The 24,632-nt window shown below is 43.9% G+C and overlaps 1 protein-coding gene across 1 annotated transcript in view; it reads right to left on the bottom strand.

Annotated features, from left to right (window-relative positions):
* Positions 1-24,632, bottom strand: part of SUMF1 (sulfatase modifying factor 1) — a 60,193-nt gene that overhangs the window by 18,230 nt on the left and 17,331 nt on the right. Inside the window, exons 4-7 of the mRNA XM_033141183.1 lie at positions 12,150-12,232; positions 7,529-7,651; positions 6,339-6,453; positions 3,495-3,608 (exon numbers count right to left, since the gene is read on the bottom strand). Of these exons, the coding sequence (XP_032997074.1) occupies positions 3,495-3,608; positions 6,339-6,453; positions 7,529-7,651; positions 12,150-12,232 (435 nt within the window). The remainder of the gene's footprint in view (positions 1-3,494; positions 3,609-6,338; positions 6,454-7,528; positions 7,652-12,149; positions 12,233-24,632) is intronic.

Genomic DNA, 24,632 nt, shown 5'->3' with positions numbered 1-24,632 from the left:
AAAGAAGGTCATACCAACTTCTGAGGCAGTCTGCGTCATTGCCAAGCAGCTTGTGCCATCAGGAGTTGTTCCAAATGTTAAGTTCTCCTTTCTCATCATATGAACTCATTGATTCAGAGTCCTACCCTCCGGAGCACCAGAAAACAAAATTTGCTGCATCATCTATGTCACAGCTCAGTATTTGACAACAACTGTCTTATCTCATATTAATAGTAATCTCTTCAAGGCTAGACATACGTAGCTCCTTCAACCTGTCCTAATCTGATAACTTGGACAAAAATAAAATAAAAGCAAGGATGTAAATCTCCTCCAAAGCAGAAAGTGAGAGAGATGTTGCTCTAGCCAAAGGCCCTAATCCCATGCACCTTGCTCTAATACCATACTCCAGGGCTGCCCACCAGCCTAGTGTCACGAGGAGAAAACCAGCATGGGGTGGTGGTGGGAAGCAGAAGGAATCGCAAGGGAGATGTTAGGAAGAAAAAAGAAGAAGAAAGTCTTTGAAAGCGGGAGATGTGCATTAAATTTGGAAAGATATTCCTGTATTTACACAGCTGTGTGCTCCCAGCCTGTGCCACAGCAGCCTTGCACCAAAATGGAAAGAGAAAAACGACAGAAAAAGCTACTGTTCAGGATGATGCTCAAGAGCCCAACTTCTTCCATTCCTCAAGCTCTGGTGCCTTGATCCCAGCATGAAAACAGAAAGCCTTACCAAAACAAAGAAGTGGCCTGATGGAAATCTTAATTAGAGTAATGAAGAATTCTTGATTATTTAGGCCACCCGGAGAATTTGTGTTTACTAGTTTACGGCAATAGTGTTTTGTAGGTCTGAGCATCAAGCTTTGCTTGCGCTTTCCGATTCAGTGGCTAATTAAAAGTTCCTGTTCCAAGCTAGCAGATCTGCAGAATCCTCACACGCTGAAGAGGAACATGGCGCGACAGGCTCCTGTTCCTTTGCAAGAAAAAAACCCATTTTGAGCAACAGCTCAGCTAGATAAAGCCTATCTAGTTTTGCATCCTGTTTCCCACAGAGGCCAACCAGATGCCTCTTGGGAAGCCTATGCACAGGGCATGAGGGCAATGTACAGTCTTTAAAACTCGCCCTCAGAGGGAACAACAACCCCAAGGACAGACAGACCCCCCATGACAGGAAGGGTGGGGAGGGATGCCGCCCTCCATCCCCAATGTGTTTCAAGAGCAGCTCTTGACAAATGAAAAATTCACTCATGAAAGATGACTGGAAAATCAGCCACTCCATCTCACAGAGCCCGAAGTTTTCATTTTTTAAAGTTTGGTTAAGTCAACGTGTCTAGAATCTGCAAATTTCTTCAAAACCACTCTTAAGCAGATAAATGAAACAGGCTGGCAACTTCAGATATATTTTCAGAGATAAGCAGATTCTAACTGCCTCAAATTCAAACAAGCATATAAGGCTCCCTGTCTGTGGGGATTCAGACTGTTTTCATGAGTGAACTTGCTAAAAACTTAACCCTGCGGGGGAAAAGAGAGTTAACTCTGAAACACATCAGGAATAAGGGATGTGTTCTATACAGCTGTTTTAACATTCTTTTCCCCTTGGATGCTTCTACAGATGTTTTTTTTATCTGCTTTGTCTCCAGACTGGACCATCATTCACTTTGAAATACGTCTCTGCAGTGTAACACCTTTGCAGGAAGAAAATAAACCCATACAGCCGCCACATCCACTTTTGCTGCCAACGTGAGGTGCCTTTCAAATGTTGGTAGACTACAACTCCTATCATCCTTGAGCACTGGCCATGCTGGAGGGGGGTTGATGGGAATCCACATTTGGAGGCCACCTGCTTTCCTAGCTACTGCTCTCCTGGTGTACCACCCCCAACACTGGGCTCAGGCAAACAATGCAGCTCAGAGCTGCAGGGAGGTAAAGCAGCCACAAACCCAAGTTGGGGTGATGAGGATCTTCGAAAGTATTCAAAAATGGTGCTTCTTTCAGATAATTCCATAGCATTAATAGGACACGGGTGTATCAACAACAAAGATAGGCATCTAATACAACAGCCATGTTGAATAATATGAGTCTGCATATATATTTCAATCCAATGTCTGCATATCAAACAAAACAGTACAAAGGAAGAATGGGAGGCTCTCTACATCAGGGGCTGCCAAGGTGCTACCCCCTAGGTTTTGTTGGACTCCAACTTCTATTGGCCCCAGTCCAGCACAGCTGTAGTCCAACAATATTTGGACGGCAACACCTTGGCTACTTCTGCTCAATACAGATGTGGGTTTGTGTAGACACTTCCCTGCCCTCCTGGTTTGCCTTGGCTACCCACCATTGGCATGTGGCCCTGAGAAACTTGCCCAGCAAAGAATGTGGCCCTCAGGTTGAAAAAGGCTGCCCACCCCAGATGTATAGGAGTCCCTGCATATGCAGCTATGTTTGAGCCTGCTGACTTTTTAAACGCACTATAACAGATTAGCTTTGAATCTCCTCTAGAGGTGAAATATGACAAGGATGTGCTACACTCGGAACAGTTCTTCCAACACCTTCACTGCTGAAAGCTTTACGCCCCAGATAGTCATCTGTCAAATTTTAATGCCATCAGAGATTTCATGCAGGAGTACAGACAGCAGGCTGGTATTTATACCACATTTCCCATCCAAGGTTTGTGAAGCTGCTTATAACTAAGCATAAAGTGCCCTTTGTCCAGACAATGAAATGTATGCCAAGGTCATTCAGTCCAGCATGCAGGTGGGCAAGGATCTGAATGCTTATCTCCCTGATCCTTTTCTCACTATCTGTGATACCACTGGTCTTTAACTGGTGGGTCTTGACTCGTTTTCCAAGGCAGTGATGGGGAACCTGTGGTCCTCAAACAACCTTTTGAGGACCACAGGGTCCCCACCACTGCCTTAGAAACGACACCTCCCACCCATCACCCATGACCATTGGCCATTGGCTGGCTGAGATTGTCAATCAGAGTATTAAGCTAGATGGGCCAACATTCTGACTCACTGAAAAGAAATCACCCAGAGACACTCAAACCTGAGGCTGCAAAGATAGGACAATTCAACAGAGCTGTTTGGTGCCATCTCAAATATAAAAGCAGATGGAGAAGTGATAAAGGTGTGTGTGTGTGTGTGTGTGTGTGTGTGTACACAATCTGTGAAAAGAAGGCACATGTACGATCATTATTCGACTGCAGCAGGTTTCACTTTTCTTTCTGAAAAATAAAAGTAAAGTGAGCATCCTTCTGGAAAACCATTCCACAACCTCAGGGTTACGAATGTAAATTAATAAAAGGCTTTAAAGGTCAATTCTAGCACCCTGAGTTCGATTCCAAAGCAAATATGGAGTGGGTGGCTGTAGAAAAGATCCTGGGGCTCCTAGTGTAGACACAGCCATTGTATTAAGTGCAACCTTCTTTGACCTGCATTGCCACATATATAATCGGAGAAGGAGCAAAGCAACAGATGAGTGCCTTCTGTTATGCTTATCAGTAACAAAATGCTCACCGGATTGTATGTTTCATCTGCAGAATGCCTAACACCCCACCAATCTGAGGTCCACTCCCAGGCATTTCCCACAATGTTGTACAAGCCATAACCATTAGGAGGGAATGATGTTACCTGCCAAGAAAAGAAAAGAAAGAAAAAGAACAAAGGGTATTGGAGAACAGAGAGGTATACAAACCAATACAATATTGTCTCTCCCCCTCCACCTTTTCATTTTATTTCTCCCCTGATCCAGAAGATAAATAAATCTGGTCCCTGTTTGAAGACCTCATACCTCACTGGGCATTTCACCTATCTGTATATATGGCATTAGTCAATAATGGGCAGAGCTATCCAAACCCACCATCCGCTGGGCAAGGTGGGGTGACTGGGGAAAACTGTCCCTCCACCTAGCCCTACTGGGCTTTATTGGCATCTTATCGGTTGCTGCCTGCCCAGCAGCACCAATGGCACTCTGTTGGTGCAGAGCTCTCTCTTCTACTTGCAAAATGTGTGGGCAAGCGTCTCCTCTAGACCTGGGCAATTTTTCAGTATATCGTTCAAAATCGGTCACGCAGTCCACAGCACGGTAACGGTTTCATAAAATGTTATCTGGCAAACATCGTGATTTTGAGGAAACTGTGCAGCCAGCCAGTGCTTCTTGGTGTTTCCTCCACCTCCTGCAGTGAGCAACTCACAAGAGCAGGCATGGCAGCCGTCACTTTTCGATTCTGCAATGAGCCCCAGCTCAGCTCCGCTGCCTCTGCAAAAGCAGGTGACGATTATGAAAAGAGCTGGGAAAGCAGCAGCCAGGCAGCAGCAGAACTTATCTACCCTCACGATATACTTCTTACAATTTTGCAGCAAGCCCCGGCTCAGCAGGCTAGTAGCCTGCGTGACAGGCCTGTAGGTGTGGTTTACAGAGATGCTGGTCTGAGCCTTTGCCCCTTCCTTACCCCTGTGAAAGAAGAAACTGGGGTTGTTTTCTTCAGAGTAAGAACAAAAAACGTTGCCCTGTTACTTAACTCTGTTTCTTTACTCCCATCTCCCCTTCTGCCTGTGTTTGTGTGTGTGAGCATGCGCTAAGCGTCTCCCCTCCCTGATGCCTTTCCTGCCCCTTCCCACCACCCTCATGTAAAAGGACAAAAAACCAAGTTGCCCTGTTATTTAAGGCTCTGTTGTTTATTCCCGTCTCGCCTTCTGTCTGTGTGTGCGCGAGAGCGAGAGAGAAGCCTTTCTCTACCCTCCCTGAAGCCTATTACTACCCATCTGAGGCTTTGATGGAGCCCTTTCCCCCCGTGTAAAAGAACAAAAAAACAAGTTGCTGTGTAAGACATTGCTGGTTCGCCTTAAATAGCTTCCCTCATATAAAAAAGGAAGTTAACAAAAATATTAAAGGGTGTTACCTCGTTGCTTGCTTGCCCTTCCTCCTTCCCTTTGATAAAAAGGGAGAGATTGGTGGGATGGGGGCTTGGGGGGGCTTTCTGTGGGGGTGGGGAATGGAGAAGGGAAGATTTAACAGTTGCTGCCTTATGCTGAAATGGGAGATTGGGTGGTTGTTGTGAGGTGAGAATGATGGGGAGGGTATGTGCTTATCTTTAAGCAGTGCAAGCAAATGTGTTTCTGCTCAGAAGTAAGCTCTATTGAATTCAAGTCCTGTTTGGATGCATTTTGGCTTGCCTGCTGATGAAAGTGATGATTTCATCAGTGTGTGGTGATTTAGACCCTTAACTTAGTAGGAGTTCCCAGGGCATTACCATGTTCACCTCTACATAGCTACATCTTATTTCAGATAATGAGATATATCAGTATATTGTGATGTTTAGATGGTGATATATTGTGATACTGAAAACCAGATATCACATCAGTGGCAGCGAGAGGAAAGACCCAAACGGGGACTGAACCAGCCAGGGATCTGCTGGAGCCAGCCTCGCTGCCATCAAATGAAAGCATGAGAGCCAATCTTGATCCAATCACTGCACTAGTTCCAGGCTGCCTACCTTCTTTCCTGCCAACTGCGTATCTAAAAACTAACATTTCCAGATTGGGCCTTGGCAGAAGGTTAGCAGCAGAAAAGCAGAAAGGAAATACGCAGGGTCATGAACAAGGACACCATTCAGGTGCAGACTGATGTCTAGGCGTGGGTTTGGCAGTGTAAGAGCAAAACAATCGAATTACAAAATCCTTGACATTTTTTTCTTGCTAAGCGACAATAGGCATAAATCACCATCATGGATTGAAACAACTTGTTCTCATTGCATTTACAAGAACAATTGTTAAGTTGTCAATCGTCTACTTGCTGATCCTGACATTTGTGACCAGAGAATGATTTGTAGCAAGAAAAATGACACCCTGCATAGGGCAAGCAGACTGCCGGATGTTTCTCATCAACAAACCAGTTTGTAACTTCATTTGCAATGTAATAGTAATGAAGCTTCAGTCATCAGTTCATAGAGCCAAGTACCCTACATCTTGAATACATGCCTTTTCTACACAAAAAGAAAAGAAAGGAAAGGAAAGGAAAGGAAAGGAAAGGAAAGGAAAGGAAAGGAAGAGAGACTACCAACTTCCTGCTCCTCATCTTGTTCCGGTTTTGTCTCTTCCTGCATTCATACTAAGGATTAGTGTGGCATGTGGCCATTTTTTTAGCTGGAAAAGTCACCACAAAGTGACTTTTCCCCATTTTCAGGTGGGATAGATGTCATGAGAAAGAATTTGTTGCTCAGCTTTTCAGCAGCAAAAGAGAGAAAATGGCCAAATTGCACTCTATGCCTTTGTCTGAAATTGATTTATGTTTCTCATGATCTCCCAAGTTTATGCACCTTTACGCTGATGCTTCCAGTTTATTTCATCCACCACACTTACGGGTGCAGTTCCTTGGTATCCATCTTCCCCAGTGTTGCTTGTAGGGAATTCTCCCTGCCAGATATTAGCATAGTGCCGGCCACTTGGGTGAAGCTTGTTTCCCCAGGGGAAAAGTCTGTTGGTAAAAGCACAGGCAAGTGTTATTCAGGGCAACAGTAGGCTGCTTGTGGCTTGGAGATGAGACAAGGTTCAAAAATGAGAGAAAAGAGTGGCTATGAATTTCAGTGATAGTTTTATAGCTCCCAATGACGCAGAGAGATAAGTGTTTTTAATCCATAAGAAGCAGGTCAAAAACATGTGCCCAACATCTTCTACCTATATGATAGTTTTACAAGGCAACATTTCAACATATCAAAAAGCAACACTGTTGATCCTATTACCCAAAACGTATCTCTGAAAAGGAACAAGAACTCGGAATCTGGAACTCTTACATAGTTGACATCCTGGGGGTCCAGATGAACAGGATATACAAAGCAGAATGTAAGTCATACGAACGGGAGATTCGTTGCACTCTTGTTTACAAAAAAGGGGACACTGTATTATCCTTCTGATTTAAACACAAAGTGGCTTTAAGAAACAGAAGCAATAATGGGATTAAGTTTGGAGATTTATACATCATGCCTTGTGGGTCACAGTTTCCACTGTGCAACATAAACGGCAGAATTTAACCCACTCCCTGGCATTAGGAAATGTTAAAACGTGTATGAGGAAGTCCCTTCACAGTTTAAAGGAATATAGGAAGGGACTGGGCCTCGAATGACAATCCAATCCAATTCCTTTCCTCTTCCTCCTTTTCACAGATCCCCATGTGTATTTATTAAAGTTCTATTATTATTATGATGATGCTTCTGCATATAATATAGCTGTTTACCATTAAATAGAAAAGGCCATTTCTAGTATGGCAGTTACTTCTCCCCATCTAGGTTCTCCAGCAGCTAGAATAATCAAAAGTCCCTTCATCACAAGATGACAGGTGGGGGGCAGGGGGTCTTCGTTAATAACAAGATTTGTAGGATTCATAGTTAAAACTTAAACAATTTAAGTTATTAGGGAGCTGCATGTTGTCTATCTAGAAGGTGAGACTAGCAAGAATTAAAGACCGAGGGGGATATATAGGATCAACTTAAGGGAGCATATATAGGAAAAAGGCTTTCTTTGTTGTTTTTGCTTCCACTTGCAAAGTAAATTACCTATTCTCAAGGCCCCCTCGACAGCTATATTCCCATTCAGCCTCCGTTGGCAGTCGTTTTCCTGCCCAACTGCAAAATGCCACAGCGTCATTCCAAGAAACATGAAGAACTGGATGATCCATTCTGAAAGACAAATATATATATAAAAAAACAAAATGACGTGATCAAGGGCATCAGAGGTGCTAACTAAGCTCAGCACAGGTCCTACACAGTGAAACATTAAGAACGTCACACCAAACCATAAAACTGCTTGACACAAAAATGTACAAGCCCGCCGAAGCATATTAAACACAAGCAACCTGCCTATTGCTAGTATTCACCCCATTAGGCTCAAGTGGTTAGAACGATAGAACACAACACAAACATACAAAGATGACTGGAGGAAAAAAGAAAGTGAAGCATTGGCTCAGAAAAGCATGGAAGGTGGAAACTGCAAGGGAAATAACAAAACTGGCTTTGGCGTATATATGAGCAAAGCGGAGTCACTCAAATACAAAGAAGAACAGGCGCCTGAAGAGGAATATGGTGGCACTTTTTTTGAAGTGTTATTCAGACCTTTGGAAACCACTTTCATTTTGTGTGCACAACATAATGTCTAAAACGATATGGCAAACAATACTCTGATGAGTTCTAAGCAATCTTTGTGGAATGCTCATCATTATCCAAAGTTGCTTAAAAAAAGAATGAGACATTGGGTTAAATATGCCTAGCTTAATAAAACCATAGTTAATTAAGCCAGTAAATAGAAGTGCACACTCCCCTGTCATCCCTCACCTGACTTCCTTCATTTGTGCTCTCACATTGGCCCAAATCTGGTTGATCTGCAGCTTTACATGATGTACGAAATGGAGATTTGTGGTTTAATAATGTCCTGTTTAGTCCTGTTTAACAATGATCAAATTGTGGTTTGAGATCCTGGTTTAGTAAACAGACATTAAACCACAGAGGGGGCAGAGGGAGTATGTGTGGCATTCTGACACCCACTTCTAGCTTAATACATTATGTTTTCTTAAAGAAGAAAAGCAGGAACATTACGTCCAATCCAAGCCAGAGAGTTGCACCACTAACTTGATTCACAGAGAGCAATGACGTGTGCGCATGCCACAGGACCAGCCAACAGTAACCAAAAGTGCATTTAGCAATGCTCACTCATCTCTTCCCCTCTGATTCTCCCCCCTTCTCCCAACGCACACACACCTCCCTCACATGCGGACTACATGTTGTGAGTTTTCACTCCTGCCGTCCTGATAAGATAATGGTCTTGCCAAAACAGTTTGTCTGAATCTCCCTTAGCAAACAGCATTGCGTGGACAGGCGGAGTCCCCCAACCCCCAGGCGACCCCCCGAGCGGAATAATGACACAAGACAACGTGCTATGGGATTAAAATTGGCCACAACTTTATTAAGATTCAGATGTAGGGAGACCTTGGCTCAGGAATTGGGCGTTTATCCTTCCCAGCCCCCAGCCGGGGATCTGGGAAACTTCAGGGTTATCCAGAATGTGCGGGGATTGGGCTAGCTCCGGAGGACATATGTTCAAGCAGATAGCCCGCCCCCTGTTTGCCGCCACTGGTGGGGGAGAGCAACGACAACCTCTCGGCGTATGGTCAATGCCTCCTCCCAATACCCCTTTAACGGGGAATCTTGGTATCGCCGCCGCACTGGGGGCGTGGAGTCACCCCCCCCCCATTTAGGAAGATGACTAAAGTATTCCGCCCAAGGCCTGAAACCGCCAAAGTTGTGACGAATTGCTATGGGAAAGGCAAAACCTGCCAAGGTAGGGAAATTCCTTTCCGGCCTTGACATAGCAGTGCCTGCGTACCTGTGGAGAAGAGGTTAACCTGCAAAAATAAGTGTTAATTGAGGGAGTGGAGGATGGGAGAAGCGAGGGAGCCCAACTGCTGCTTCCTGGTAAGCTACCTTCTATTGTGTGGGCTAGGTAGTCCCTCCCCATACCTGGCCAATCCCCTGGCAACGCCTCCCCCAGGCGGGATTGGGCGCTTAGCGGGGGTAGGCAGAGACCCCAGGTATCCCTCCTGGGGGAAGGCACAGCCAGTCCGAACTAGCAAGTGTCGCCCAGGAGCTCAAAGGGCTGCGCGCAACCACGCAAACGCCGCCCCCCCATTTGATGTGGGGAGCGATCATTCTCTACACGTCACAAACTCAGCAACCCATTTTATTCATCTGTATTTGGCTTCCTCTTTTTCAGGTTTTTATAAAACCTACAAAGGAAAGTATCATAGAACGCTGCTCTATAATAAGAAAGTGTATTACACTGACTTCTTATTATAGAATACTATTCTGGAATAGCATGCCTTTGACCTGTCCTAGGTCAGGATGATAAACTTCCAGTATGCAGTAGGACAAAAGGGAGCAGCGTTATAGAACTGTTATTTAGCACTAATTTTGACCTCTTTTTTTTAATTAATTATCTCCTGGCAACTGGTGTAACTATTTTTGATGTCAGCTCATTCTCATTCCGTCCCATCGGAGAGCAAGTGATGGAATTGTCCTGAGGAGCAACACATCAGATGATATTACAGTGATGTGGTTCTTGTCTTAAAGGATTTGAAGAATACACCAAGTTTTGCCAACCCTGAGGGGAAGAATCTGATTAATGCATGCTAATGACAGACTCAAGGCCACTTCATTTGTTGCAGCATTCCGCAAAGCGATTCAGGTAAGAAAAATAAAGGGTGCACTGCACATTGTGATGTCACACATAATAATAATGGAAAGGGGTGCAGGGAGGAGGCAAGGCATAAATTTTGAGAATAAATGAAGTAGAACAAAGCTTTCCATGAATGTCTGAGGCCTTTTAGGTCATTTTCTGCTCTTCCATCCCTCTTCTCTTGCCACGCAGAAGCCACTTCCAGCTACCTTGGCTTTTTGTATTTTGACAATATAAATGAGATTCGCTACATACTTGATTCAATCTAATAAAATAGTCTAACAGAAAACGTACCTGTGAGCCAGCTTAACAGCTCACATTAAAATTGACAAGCAAAACTAATATAAAATACATACAACTTTAGATAATAGAGGAAAAGCAGACCATTCAAAGTAGCAAATATGAAGAACCCAAACAGCTGTGACACAATTTTAACATATTCTACAAAACAGCCCCCCAAAAATCTCAAATCTGTGTTCTTGGTGCTGGGGATTTGGAGCGGCCTTTTTATTTTATTTTATTGATTGAATCAATTTATATACCGCCCTATACCCACAGGTCTCAGGGCGGTTCACAGAATAAAATCAGAATATAAAAGTTTCTCTTAGGGTTTGTTTTTAAATGTCCTGTTTTTATCTGCAGTCGTATGCATTTTTAAGTATCTATTGCAGCCTTTCCCAGTTTGGCATTCTCCAGATGTTTTTGACTACAAATCCCATCAGCCCCAATCATCACACCAGGACTGATGGGAATTGTGGTCCAAAAGGTCTGGAAAGCCCACGGCTAGGGAAGGCTGGTCTGCTGTTTTCATAGCAAACCAGAATACTTCACCATATTACAGTGCTCCCTGATGCAACATGGTAGCTTTATTGGGAGGAAATGAAAATAAACCCTGCATGCCCTCCATCCTCCTCAAATACTCTGTAAAGAACATGAGAACGTGGTGGAGTCTCCTTCTTTGGAGGTCTTTAAGCAGAGGCTTGACAGCCATCTGTCGGGAATGCTTTGGTGGTGTTGCCTGCTTGGCAGGGGGTTGGACTGGATGGCCCTTGTGGTCTCTTCCAACTCTATGATTCTATGAGGAGGTTATAAACAGAAAATAGGTTCACAGAAGAAGAAGAAGAGTTTGGATTTGATATCCCGCTTTATCACTACCCGAAGGAGTCTCAAAGCAGCTAACATTCTCCTTTCCCTTCCTCCCCCACAACAAACACTCTGTGAGGTGAGTGGGGCTGAGAGACTTCAGAGAAGTGTGACTAGCCCAAGGTCACCCAGCAGCTGCATGTGGAGGAGCAGAGACACGAACCCAGTTCGCCAGATTACGAGTCTACCGCTCTTAACCACTACACCATGCTGGCTCTCGCAGACCCTATGGTACTCATAATTCCTTGCCTTGTGCATCTACAAAGCAATGCGTATCAATAGGTTAATGCTGTTCACTAGCCATGGCACCATGGTACCATTTTTCAAAGAAGGTCTTAACAACATACAATGAAATGTTTTGTTTATGTTTATTGTTTTTGTTTTTTAGCAAAGAAACGCTTCTACCAATGTTCACGGGAGTAAAATGGAATAAAAACATGGAAACTTGAAAGGAAAGAGATAGGTTAAAGAGCAGGAAGCCAAATACCCTACAGATCTCATTACTCACAGGAAGAAGATGATGTACTTAAGGGCCCTTTCTCACTAAGTGTTCAATATCTGGGCACAGATGTCCATAAGCAAAGTATATACGCCCTACATCAATTATGGGCACAAATGGCTTTCAAAAACTGCTGCTCTTCATTTTAAAGGACAGAGCAAGGCCCTCTACCTCTCTTTTAGAAGCCGCAATAGAAATAATGCGGCTTTCATAATTGATGAAATGTACATACATCCTTAATTCAAAATATCCAGTGAGAAGCAGCCTTAAATACCACAGCTGAAACCCAATACCTATCTGAGGCTCACCTGTTTGAGATATTAGAATCAGGACCCTCGGGGTGCTTCCAGTTAGCTCCTTTAACAGGAAGCCACCAAGGAGCAATGGCCACCTAAAACGAAACAGACAAAGAAAGTGTTGGCAGCCTATCAGAGGTCATTCAATAAGGAAGTTATCATTGGCAGTAAAAAGGGGAGTAGGAAATGACTGGTGCACATTTTTAACTCAGTGGCAGTTAATGGTCTGTTTCAGATAAGTGTACATGAAACTGCTTTCGAACAAGCACCTTGTCTGTATGCACAATTACTTTATGGAAGCTACAGGTAGGTAGCCATGTTGGTCTGCCATAGTCAAAACAAAATAAAAAATTTAAAAAATCCTTCCAGTAGCACCTTAGAGACCAACTAAGTTTGTTATCTCTAATTAACCATAGTTTCCTGTTTCGTCCAAACAAGGAAACTATGGTTACTAGCTTTGGAATGAGCCAGGAACATAAAAACGCACTTTGAAGTTAGACTATTGTGTGGCTTCGTATAAGGCAGCTTCCTATGTTCCATTATCCTATTTTGGGTTTCTCTTCTGCCTTCCTCTGTCCGAAATGCTACACCATGAACATTTTCTCCCATTTGGAACGCTTCCAGCAGCAGTCCCAAGAACATGGCTGAGTATACGTCATCCAACCTAATTCCAGTTGCAAGGGCTCAGAATATCCATAAAGCCCTGCCTAGGGATTTCTTACAAACCTTCCCCGCCCCCAACATGTGTGTAAACATCACAACAACGTCCCAGTTTAAATTTTAAGTATTCCACCACTGTAAAAGCTTCAGGTTTTTTAGTCATCAACAGGATTAGAGCTTTAATCTCTATTGCTTTTGCCCATATTATGTTTCTAAAACTGAGAAGACAGCAGAAACAGGGGAAGGGAGCATGTTAACTCCCTGGCTGCTGGGCTTGTTGCTGCCCAGGGCCTGTTGTTTCCCAGCCTGTACTACTCAAGATCTTGCTTTTCCTTAAAATAAAATTTGAAAAGTGCAGGTGCACAAATGGCAGGGGGGTGATGGAAGTTGTTTTCCAACAACACCTGGAAAATTCCACATTGGCTATCCATGCTTTTTTTTACATGAGGGGATGCTGTGATGAGATCCAGTTCATACTCTGCACTGCAATGAAGAGAAAATGACAGTCACTCATTACAGGTAAGCCAAGTTCCAATGTGAGGTACGCCCACGATTCACAGGACAGTGCCTCTGCTGAAACAATGTCGCAACCTCAGAATGAAAACTTCCAAGTGCCTATTAAGTCAATTATTTTCCAGCATCCTCTAAGTATGCTTCAAGCTGCTCTGTTCAAAATTGAGTGAGCTGCCTAAATCTTACATCCTTCCCAAAAATTCTCAGAATGCTGTAAAGCTTCTAATTGTTATAAATCTAATTAGCCTTTGTACTAATGAGGTAAGAGATATAAGAGCCCCAGATCATTTAATACCACAATCCTTCTCTTGCAACTAAGGAGATTAATTGCTTTCCTAATACCTTGCATTCTCATGCTTCGGATCAAAGGAAATGTGTTCTGCAACAGAAGCAGCAATATGCCAGAAAGGAAAAGGGTTGGGGCAGAAACACAGATGTAGTGAGTATTGACTAGAGAGAAAAGCATGGACTTCACTGTGTTCAACTCTCCTTAGGAGAGCTCTATAGATCAACAGATTCAATCCTCTGCTCCAAAGATAATGTATTCTGTACCTAAAAACTTTCTGCCTTTGGTACTTTTTTAGTAGTTTTGGATGTTGCCCTTCCTGTATTTGCCCTAATCATTCAGTCACAAAATAACAATTGCAATCTGGTTAATAAGCAGATAGGGTTCCCCCCCCCCTACAGCAATAACAAAAATCTTGACCCTGTAGGTTTATATGATGATGTCTTGTAGGGTCAGGAATGGTGTCATTTAAGGCAGGGGTGGGAAGCTGTGGCCCTTCAGGTGTTGTCAGACTCCAGCTCCTATCATCCATGAGCACTGGCCATTCTAGAAATGGCTGGTGGGAGCTGGAATCTGAGAACATCTGAAGGGCCCCAGGTTTCCTACCCTGGCCTTATATAAACTTAAGAACATTGGGCTGTCTAGTCTAGTGCTGACTAATGGCTCTAAAGCAGGGGTAGTTAACGCATGTCTCACAGGCTATATCTGTCCCCCCCCCCAACACCAAAACTTTGTGCCTGGTCCCCTCAATGTCTAATAATAATAATAATAATAATAATAATAAAGCAGCCTTTCTCAACCTTGGGCCCCCAGATGATAGACTACAACTCCCATCATCCCTGACCTGCTAGTTAGGGATGATGGAAGTTGTAGTCCAACAACATCTGGGGTTTGAGAAAGGCTGATACATGTGATAATGTGAGGCCAAACAGGGTTTTGTGGCCTTCGAATCCCCCAACATGTGCCATTATGTTTTAAAATTTTTAAGTAAACTTACTGCTTCTGCAGGTCTCCTACTGGGATTTTGTGACCCAAAAAAAGATTTTTGTGACACTCCCAAACCCCATTCAAAATTTGTCATTTAAAAAATGAGGGGGGAAACCCTCTGTTTAATAATGAATAAATGATTTTAAAAATTTAATAATGAATGAATGAATGAATGATAAAGACATTATTTAAAATAATTGGAAACCTTTGGAAGACAGCATTCAGAACTGCAGCTTTTGCCATGCCCATAATTACACTTTGGCTACACCCACTTCTGATATGCAGCCTCTGAAGAACCACACCTGCCCTGAAGATCTCTCATACCCAAAGTGAGAATCAGACCACCAAGCCTGGCTCTTTCTCAAGATTTAGCAGTGAAACAACCTTCCCAGGAAAAACTGACATCACTGTTCAGTTACAACAGAGCCTTCCAAGAGACCCACTCTGACCCAAGTGGAACCAGCATTCATAATCGACCTGTTTTAACAACAGTGCGAGCATCAGACAGCAACATGGTGATAGCACAGTGGGAGAAGTGGTGCATCCATTTTGAAAGAAACAGATGGAAGACTACAAAAAAGCTGGGAAACACAAAGAACAAGGTCCCAGAATTGGGGAGGAAAGGCATACGATGGGAGTCACTTGTGGGATTCTGTGATAGGGCATTAATAGGGGAAATGGATCACAGATGGTGCTTTGCAGAGATGCTATGGGGTTGCAATAAGTTTTGACGTGTGCTTTGGAGTCTCCACTTGGGTTCAGGGTACCAAGTTCCAAAGGAAAGTAAGGGTAGATACCAAAGTATAGAGGAAGGTTCTGGTCTACTTCAGGGTCATGCCTTCTGATTTAGTGGTCTTCTCTCTTTATCCCAGATTTTCAGAGACTGGGTGTGACTACTGAGTGGTGAGACAAAGGAACTTATCCATACTCAGTTGCATTCTCTTACTCCTTCATGTAGACCCCACAGCTGAAACTTGGCACTGAAACAGGTCCTGCTACTTTGCCCTGGCTCAAATTAAACCCTGCCTCTGTTTGGGTTTTTTGATTCTGTTGGGGTCTTGGCATATTATTGTGACTGAGTCCTGATCCATTAACAAGCACAGGCTCAAGATCTCGGAGGGAAATGCTTGCATAATTGCAAATGCAGAGATATGGTGTGATGTATTTGACAGGCAGAAACCTCCAATCAATCGTTTTGCATTCTTGTGCGTGTGATCAGCTTACAAAACCCACATCATCATGACCATAGATTAGCTCCATCACTGCACTCGCAAAGAAATCTGTGTTCTGTCGACAAGGCATTATTAGCCTTGCCAAGTCATTAAGTCACGGCCAAGCTTCCTTTAAAATGCTGAAACATAGCAATCTCACTTTTTTATTTTCTGAAGTTACATAATGCCTAAAGCGGGCAGCTGCATACCAAATGTTGTTGTTGTTGTTGTTCAGTCATGTCCGACTCTTCGTGACCCCATGGACCAGAGCACGCCAGGCATGCCTATCTTTCACTGCCTCCCGCAGCTTGGCCAAACTCATGCTAGTCGCTTCAAGAACACTGTCCAAACCAAATACTTCAATTCAAAGCCAAATGTAATACACACTAGGTTAGAGGGAATTGTGGAGTGGGCAGGGGGGGGAGAGAAAAGTCACACTTTGTTTCCTCAGTGTCTCTCCCCCCCACCCCCACCCCACCCCCAAATCCTGTTTAGGGTTTGAAGCATAATAAACTTCTACCAGGAAAAAGAAGTGTGCCCAAATAGGGATGATGGGAAGACAGTGGTGTGTTTATGTTTGTGTGATTACATATCCATTTATTTACTTCCCACCCTTTGTCATAGGGTCCCAGCACAGGCTACAACAATAAAATGCAATATTAAACTCAGTTTAAAACAACTTACAATAACATCTGTCATGGATGCTATAACTGAGATTCCTAGGGATGTGGGTGGTGCTGTAGTCTAAACCACTGAGCCTCTTGGGCTTGCTGACTGGAAAGTCAGCGGTTCAAATCCATGTGATGGTGGTGAGCTCCTGCCAACCTAGCAGTTTGAAAGCACACCAGTGCAGGTAGATAAATAGGTACCGCTGTGGCGGGAAGGTAAACTGTGTTTCTGTGCGCTCTGGCTTCCGTCACAGTGTCCTATTGCGTCAGAAGCGGTTCAGTTATGCTGGCCACTTGACCCAGAAAGCTGTCTGTGGACAAATGCCGACTCCCTTGGCCTGAAAAGCGAGACTAGTGATGCACCACATAGTCACCTTTGACTGGACTTAACTGTCCAGGGGTCCTTTACCTTTACCTTAATTGAGATTCTTGTATTATAGGAGGTTGGACTAGATGACCCCCCAGGATTCCTTCCAATTCTACTCTTCTATGATTCTTATATGAAATAGAGGCATTTTCCCTAAACACCTAAGCCAGGGGTAGCCAATGTGGCACCCTCCAAACGTTATGCCCAGCCAACTCCCATCATTCCTGCCCATTAGGCAAGCTGGCTGTGGCTGACAGAAGTGTGCGTATATCGAGCTTATAACAAAGCACACTTTAATCTGCACTCGAACAACCCAGGCTATGTCTTACAACAAGATCTTTAATTCTTTTGTGGGCCAGGTTCCACACAGCCTTTGCTTACTGCGAAAGGTCTCAAAACCTCTTTCCTCTCAATAAAACATTTGTGATGATGGAATGTACTAATGGAGAGACTGTTGCTTGTGCAACACAATACTTAATCTGATAAAAAAAAGCTCCACCATTCTGTATGAGGAGAGCTCCTGCTCTTTTAGTAAGACTCAGGGCTGTAGCTTGCTCCCAACAGCTGCAAGAATGAGAAACCCACAGGTTGGAGCATACAGCTGAGGAGACGGCACCTAAAATCTTAATGAAGGAGTCATGTTGCTCTAGCAACTGAGCGACTGGCCTTGGTGTTGAGGTCACCAAAGTATGGACCTTTTCACGTGCGAATTAATACATCTTTGGCGTAGAAGTGTGCATGCAGCAAAACATGTCTACAAACACCAGTCTCCTACACAGATGCTATTCATGAAGGCAGACGATTGGCAGCAAAACTGGGTTTGCTGCCAATGCAATGTTGGCTGGAGAGGGAGTGGATCCTTTTACGCTCTCTGTTGTCCACCTACAAAATAAGTGTGGTAGTAGCCAAAGTTCTTGGGAAAACATGGGTCAAAAAACCCTGCAAGAACATTCCATAGCACTTTGCTAACTTAAAATATGTCACATAAATCAATAGTAAACCTATTTTTTTCTCTACAGGTCTTGGGATACTTGCCACAGTTGCATGTTCAAGCTTTACTCTGCCAGAGTTAGGGCTTATAAATTATGAATAAAAAACCTTTTGGTCCCTTTATTGTACCATTGCTAACCTGTTTACTTTGATAGTTTAGATTCTGACTAATGCAATACTGTCATGCTGTTGCATTAAAAGAATTATGGAACATCACTAGGGTACATTTGTTTTGAAGCTGGCTGTTTACAGAGTGGATATTTACAAAATCATGAAAATACTTCTGATTCCCTTAGGTTGGCAAGCCTGCGTGTTCTAAAACTGGAAATGGTTCCAGATTTGAAGAGGGAAATGTCCATTTAAAGAGACATTGTTGCTTTGTTTACCACCCTTTAACTCACAATAGCACGCATGTAATACATAGCAGCTAATGTTTGGAAATCCAAGGGAAGTGCATTTAAGGATTGAGTATTCTTCTCCCTCCCACCCAAAACTGCACACACCCATGCACTCCCTTGCAGAAGTGACTATCTAAACTGTGGTCTCTCTCAAGCATGTCTAAACTGTGGTCTCTCTCAAGCATGGATATCAAACCTATTTAGTTTATCTAATAAATGTAGGCTTTCTCAGTTCATGCATTTGTTCTGATTCAATATAAGATTCATAAAGGTAAAAGGTAAAGAGAGACCCCTGACCATTAGGTCCAGTCGTCCGACTCTGGGGTTGTGGCGCTCATCTCGCGTTACTGGCCAAGGGACCCGGCATACAGCTTCCAGGTCATGTGGCCAGCATGACTAAGCCGCTTCTGGTGAACCAGAGCAGCGCACAGAAATGCCGTTTACCTTCCCGCTGGAGCGCTACCTATTTATTTATCTACTTGCACTTTGATGTGCTTTCGAACTGCTAGGTGGGTAGGAGCTGGGACCGAGCAACGGGAGCTCACCCCGTCACGGGGATTCAAACCGCCGACCTTCTGATCAACAAGTCCTAGGCTCTGTGATTTAACCCACAGCGCCACCCGCGTCATACGTGTTGGTAAATGCATGCGCCTGAAGCACACCCAGGGTGGAGTGCGGAGATAATATCCAAACAGTTTCTTAAGTCTGTTCACTTTGACATCAAAACCAAAGACCATTTACTGAAAATAAAGCCAATAAAATGCTGGATGTGCCGAACTGTAGAAAACAAATCCATTAAAATGCCATTTTTTAAAAAAAGAAAATGAATGTGAACATTCTGTTTGTCCTGTTTGTTAGGAAGCTTTAGTGCCTTACCTTTAGTTATTTCCCAAAAGCTCAATTAACTAAATTGAAGTGAATTCTATTGTATTCTCTCACGAAATTTATTGTATTGAATGTTACCTATCAGAAGTAGCACTATCGACAAAAAGAAGAATGAAAGCCGGACTTTGATTAATGTAACATGTTTTTGGCAATTTTTGTATTTAAAAAAAAAACCCCTCACAAGTGATCCAAACTTAGATTTTGCAGTTGAAGCAAACCAGAAGTGTCACTGGAAATTATATGACTCAGTTTTTGGTTACTGGTATCAATGGATGCAGAAACAGTGCATGGAGAAGACCGTGAAACCACATGTTTGTTTGTGGGCTTCCTAAAGGCATCTGGTAGGCTGCTGCAGGAAACAAGAAGAGAGGCTAAAAAAAAGCTTTTGGTCTGATCCAGCAGGGCTTGTCTTATGGCTAATTAAATCAAACCAACCTCTTTCATGCAAAGAGGTGTTTTCTTCCCAAGCTGCAGAGCTGGCCACTGCTGCTAAGAAAACTACTCCCTAGGTCCAGTGGCTGAGAGGGGCTTTCCCCCTGCTCCATTTGAAGTTTACCATTAACCATACACTTAGAGCAAACCAAGAATTGTGTCCCGTCCCCCCGTCCCCCAGAATTACCATTTCCTGCACCCTTAATGGTTCCCAAAATTGTTTTGCCCGGGGGGGGGGGGAGTCATGAGCTTTAAATGTGCGCTGAATAGGCTTTAAATATATTCTGTGTATCTGCTCACAGTTTCATTGTCTTCAAATTCAAGAGCAGCAGCGTTGGTTCTGAATTAGTGCAGGCTGCTGCGGAGCGACTGAAGATGAGCAAACCAAAGCTGCATGAAACAGAGGTTATAATGGTTGGGAGCCCCACAATCTAGGGGGAAAGACTGCTTGGTTCCCGTATCTTCCCGAAATAGTGAGTCCATAGGCCAGACGGTAGCTCTAGGCGAGGGATGGGGAACCTCAGGCCCAGGGCTCAAATACAACCCTCCAGGCTTTTGGGACTCCCCAGCCACACACCTCTCACTGGCCCTATGTTGGAGCCTCCTTGAGCATTTGTGCCTGGATGGAATGCACCCATGAACTCTGACAATGCCTCTCGTTCTGGAGGATAGAGAAGGCTGCTTGAGTGTGGGTAGAAACTAGCCTACGACGGAAAAGGTAACATTCACATGTATTGCTCTGCCCGCTTTTGCCTCTGGCTCCACCCACAACCGGCATTTGGCCCTAGACGGGTTGCCCAGAAGGGTTTGTGAGTTGAAAAAGATTCCCCACCCTCGTTGCATGTGCCAGAAATCCAGCTTGTCAGAACACACCACTGTTTGCCTCCTCATTAGCTGGAAGATGAGACACACAGTGTAACCTTAGGGTAGAGGACCCTTAAGGACAATGCCCAAACTGTACATGCTGTACAATGCAGCTGTCAGCCTCCTAGTAGGAGCAGGGAAGAGAAAGCATACAAGACCAGAATTCTCTAAGACGAAGGAACATCCCAAGATGTTTACCCATGAAAGAGGGTGGGTGCACAGCCTTCAAATTAAAAAGAAGAATGGAAAAGGAATCTAAAACGATACGAAAATTACTGGGGAGGGAGACATGTAGCTTTGTTGGTGTTGTGTTCAGCATTAAGCTTCTTTAGTACAGTGGGAAAACATTCATCCTTCTGGGCAATAATATTTTTTTTTAAAAAAAAATGTACTAAAAATGGTGTGGGCATTGGGAGAAACTGTTGCCATGAGCACCACCCAGTTGGTTTTAGCATCACTGACTCAGGGTGACCTCCAATCATGTCTGCCTGCTTGTCCTCTAACACTACGGAGAAAATTTGGGAAGCATGCTGGGGAGGCTGGGAAAAGGAAGGTAGAACTGGTCAGCAGACACCAGTTCACACCATATTTGATCTCATCCTCAGGCTGCGACCCTTTGCTCCTGAAGAGAGTGTCTTCATTTGCTGTGAAGTGACAAGCATAGCATTTTCTCTACTCAGGAACAGGCTCTGCAACAGGCAATACATTACCCAAGTCCCATCTATAGGATGACACCTCAATAGGTACCTGCCTGTCTTTTCACTGCCAACCTCAATTCTGTCTCTGACCCCAAAGTAAATGGGATCAGCTGACACATTATCATCATCCCACATACCCGACATAGCTTCCTTGTCACTCAGTGGGCAGCAACCAATGTGGCAGCTATTTTATTTTCAGTTTTCCTCTTCCAGCAGCCGGAACAGAGACAGCCTGCACAATTCCCATTGCTCAACCCCACCTCTGTCAACTAAGGCAGCAACAAGTCTTCTTGGGATTTGTGGCCCGATTTATTTTCCTGCCCACACAAAGTAAACAAGACAATCAGCCCACCTGTCTCACGGCACGTTCCCTGTCCACTTCAGCGTATTTGACAGCCCCGATCAGAAAGATATGAGCTTAAATACAGAAACATGTACTCTTCCAAACAGACTGTCCACAAGGCGAGACACCTTTGGTGCTCACCTGATCCACAGTTCTCTCCAGCTAAGCTTTTCTGCTTCCCAAGCACATCGGACCCTGTACTGAATTGACCTACTTCTGTTCAACGTTCTGCCTCCATAGCAACAGAATTGCGTTAAATTTGAAAACAGCAGCCACCGATCATACAGAGATACCGCAATGTAAAAGGGAAGAGTTGCTCAAGACAAAAAGAAAAGAGGGCCTCCTCAAGCATTGGGCAGAGGCTGCGCTAACCTATGTGGATGAGGTATTTCCAAGAGATTTTACAGAACACTGTTCATCAAAAAAGGTAAAGATGAAAAAGTTACAGTCACACAAACCAATACTCACATGCTCCCCAGACCTCTAGTTCAAATACTGCAATGGAGAAACCAGACACATACTAGGCTAACCCATGCCCCAATATTGGTTGATATCCAACTAGATCATCTTCCTAGTGGTAGGACTTTTTCTGCGCAACAGGACTTCCCATGCAAAGGGACTTCCTCTCCCTGCACACCCACAAATCTGTTGTGTGGTTCTCACAACCTGCCAGAGCAGATTTGGGTGGGTAAAGGGGTTAAGAAGTCCTTGCAAATGTGGTAATGGAACGACTTGGTTGAATGCAACCCATGACACCATACAATGGGTTGGGGCTGAGTTGGTTTGGAAGTATTGCAGGAGAAGCAGCATAAAAAAGCCATCATGCAAAGGCCATCATGGAGAAGTGTGTACAAAAACCCAGCATGTAGGGAAGTAGCAGCCCAGGGGATATGATAGTCAAGTTTCTAGGCTAGAGTAAAGATCAGAAGATCTAAAAAGCTTAGGAGGCCACATTTCATAAAGTTTTGATAAACTGCTGTCATAACCAGCTACTTAGAAGAATAAAAACACACATGTCAAATAGCCTCCTTTTGATCCTTATTGGTCTGTATTCTTGTGCTCTGCAATTTTTCTACCAATTATCCAGTGCCAAACGAATTACAGTGGTACCTCGGGTTACATACGCTTCAGATTACATATTCCGCTAACCCAGAAATAACGCTTCAGGTTAAGAACTTTCCTTCAGGATAAGAACAGAAATTGTGCTCTGGCGGCGCGGTGGCAGCAGGAAGTCCCATTAGCTAAAATGATGCTTCAGGTTAAGAACAGTTTCAGGTTAAGAACGGACCTCCGGAACGAATTAAGTACGTAAGCAGAGGTACCACTGTAATCTTGCCAGCTTTTTGGATCCAACTTTGCATCCTTGGACTGGGAACCTGATGCAAAGTTGACCTGCCTTTCCTAATGCCTGCACAAATCAATATTTTTAGGTATGACACTTGTTAGTTCCTTAGATGGCGACAATGGCAGTGATCATAAAGCCTGAATGTCAATTGTATGAATTCCTCAGCCCTGGCCTTGCCAGCACCATCCAATTTATACCCAAGGGAGGGGTGTGTGTGTGTGTGTGTGTGTGTGTACACAGTATTAAATTACAAACAACTGAGAGCTTGAAGTTCAGAAAATTAGCAACAAAACTACATTGTATTTAATGCTTTAAATGTAAGATATTAAAAAAGAAAAAGACAACAAGCAGCAAATATTCCTCCAGATGTTGCTTTTGTATTCTCCATTCCAGCCTACATACTTGAAAGGGGAAACACTTTGGGGTGAACTGTTAAATAACAGGTTAAGAATGCCAAACCACAAGAAAAGCAAGTCCCTGCATCACTAGGCTGCTGGCCAAAGTCATCAGAATAATATCATTTTTCCATGCCTACCCAGATGATGTTCTGCATGCCAGGATGTCCTAATAATACATATTGAAAAACAAGGCAAAGGACAGTCCTCTAAAAGTTACTCTAACCAAATAGGGGAAATCGCTGGAAAGAAGCAATAGCATTTTAACACTTTGGGCCATGAGCCAGTTCCAACTCACTTCCAATTGCAAGCATCAGGGACAATGCTTGTTGAGTTAGGCCAAGGACCGTGACATACAGAATAGCTGCTTAAAAGGGGGGGGGGGGGCATTCTGCCGTTTGACTCAGGGTAGAACAGTAAAATGTGGAGGCACAGATTATCAAACAGAATATTAAAATGGTTGTTTCATGAATAGCTCACTAAAGGAAAGATAGACAATCTCCCAATGTTTATAGCAAGGTTTTGTGCTGGTATTTCACATGTGTTTGTTTTTTAAGGCATGCAAACAAACAAACGCTTGGGGGAGGGTTAATTACAGCATTTTTACCTCCCTGCCAAAATTGACAATTCCTTGAGGGGGGGGGAACAATACGGCAGGGCAAATATTTTTAGAGAGACATGCATTCCCTGGCTGCCTGCCTTTGAGGGGATCATTTTGTTGTCAAAATGCAAATGTCACCATCACCCCTGCCCAGCCACTACAAAACAGCAGGCCTTGAAGCGCTGGCCTTGGTAGCAGTAATCAGTTTGGGGTTCAACAGGCCACGCATTTTTGAAAAATTAAATCTCTAGATACAAAACTATAACCTGAGTCTATTCTCCTATTATGTGCCTGTGTGATGATGAGAGTCAGCACACTGCCTTGTCGTGGCGAAGGGGCTTGAATTACTCAGGCAAGCTATGGACAGGTCAAGATGGACAGGTCATAGCGGAGAGTTTGGACCAAACGTGATCCACCTGGAGAAGGAACTGGCAAGCCGCTCCAGTATCCCTGCCAAGAAAACTCCATGGACAAAGACAACAGGCATATAAAAGATATGACGCTGGAAGATGAGCCCCTCAGGTCGGAAGGCGTCCAACTTGCTACTGGGGAAGAGCGGAGGACAAGTACAAGTAGATCCAGAGCTGATGAAGCGGCTGGGCCAAAGCCGAAAGGACGCTCAGTTGCGGATATGCCTGGAAGCGAAAGGAAAGTCCAATGCTGTAAAGAAAAGTATTGCATAGGAACCTGGAATGTAAGAACCATGAACCTTGGTAAGCTGGATGTGGTAAAAAATGAGATGGCAAGAATAAACATTGACATCCTAGGCATCAGTGAACTAAAATGGACAGGAATGGGCGAATTCAGTTCGGATGACTATCATATCTACTACTGTGGGCAGGAATCCCGTAA

Source organism: Lacerta agilis, chromosome 2 (genome assembly GCF_009819535.1).
Source record: "Lacerta agilis isolate rLacAgi1 chromosome 2, rLacAgi1.pri, whole genome shotgun sequence".
Taxonomy (NCBI): Eukaryota; Metazoa; Chordata; class Lepidosauria; order Squamata; family Lacertidae; genus Lacerta; species Lacerta agilis.
This window is presented reverse-complemented; position numbering and strand designations above follow the sequence as displayed.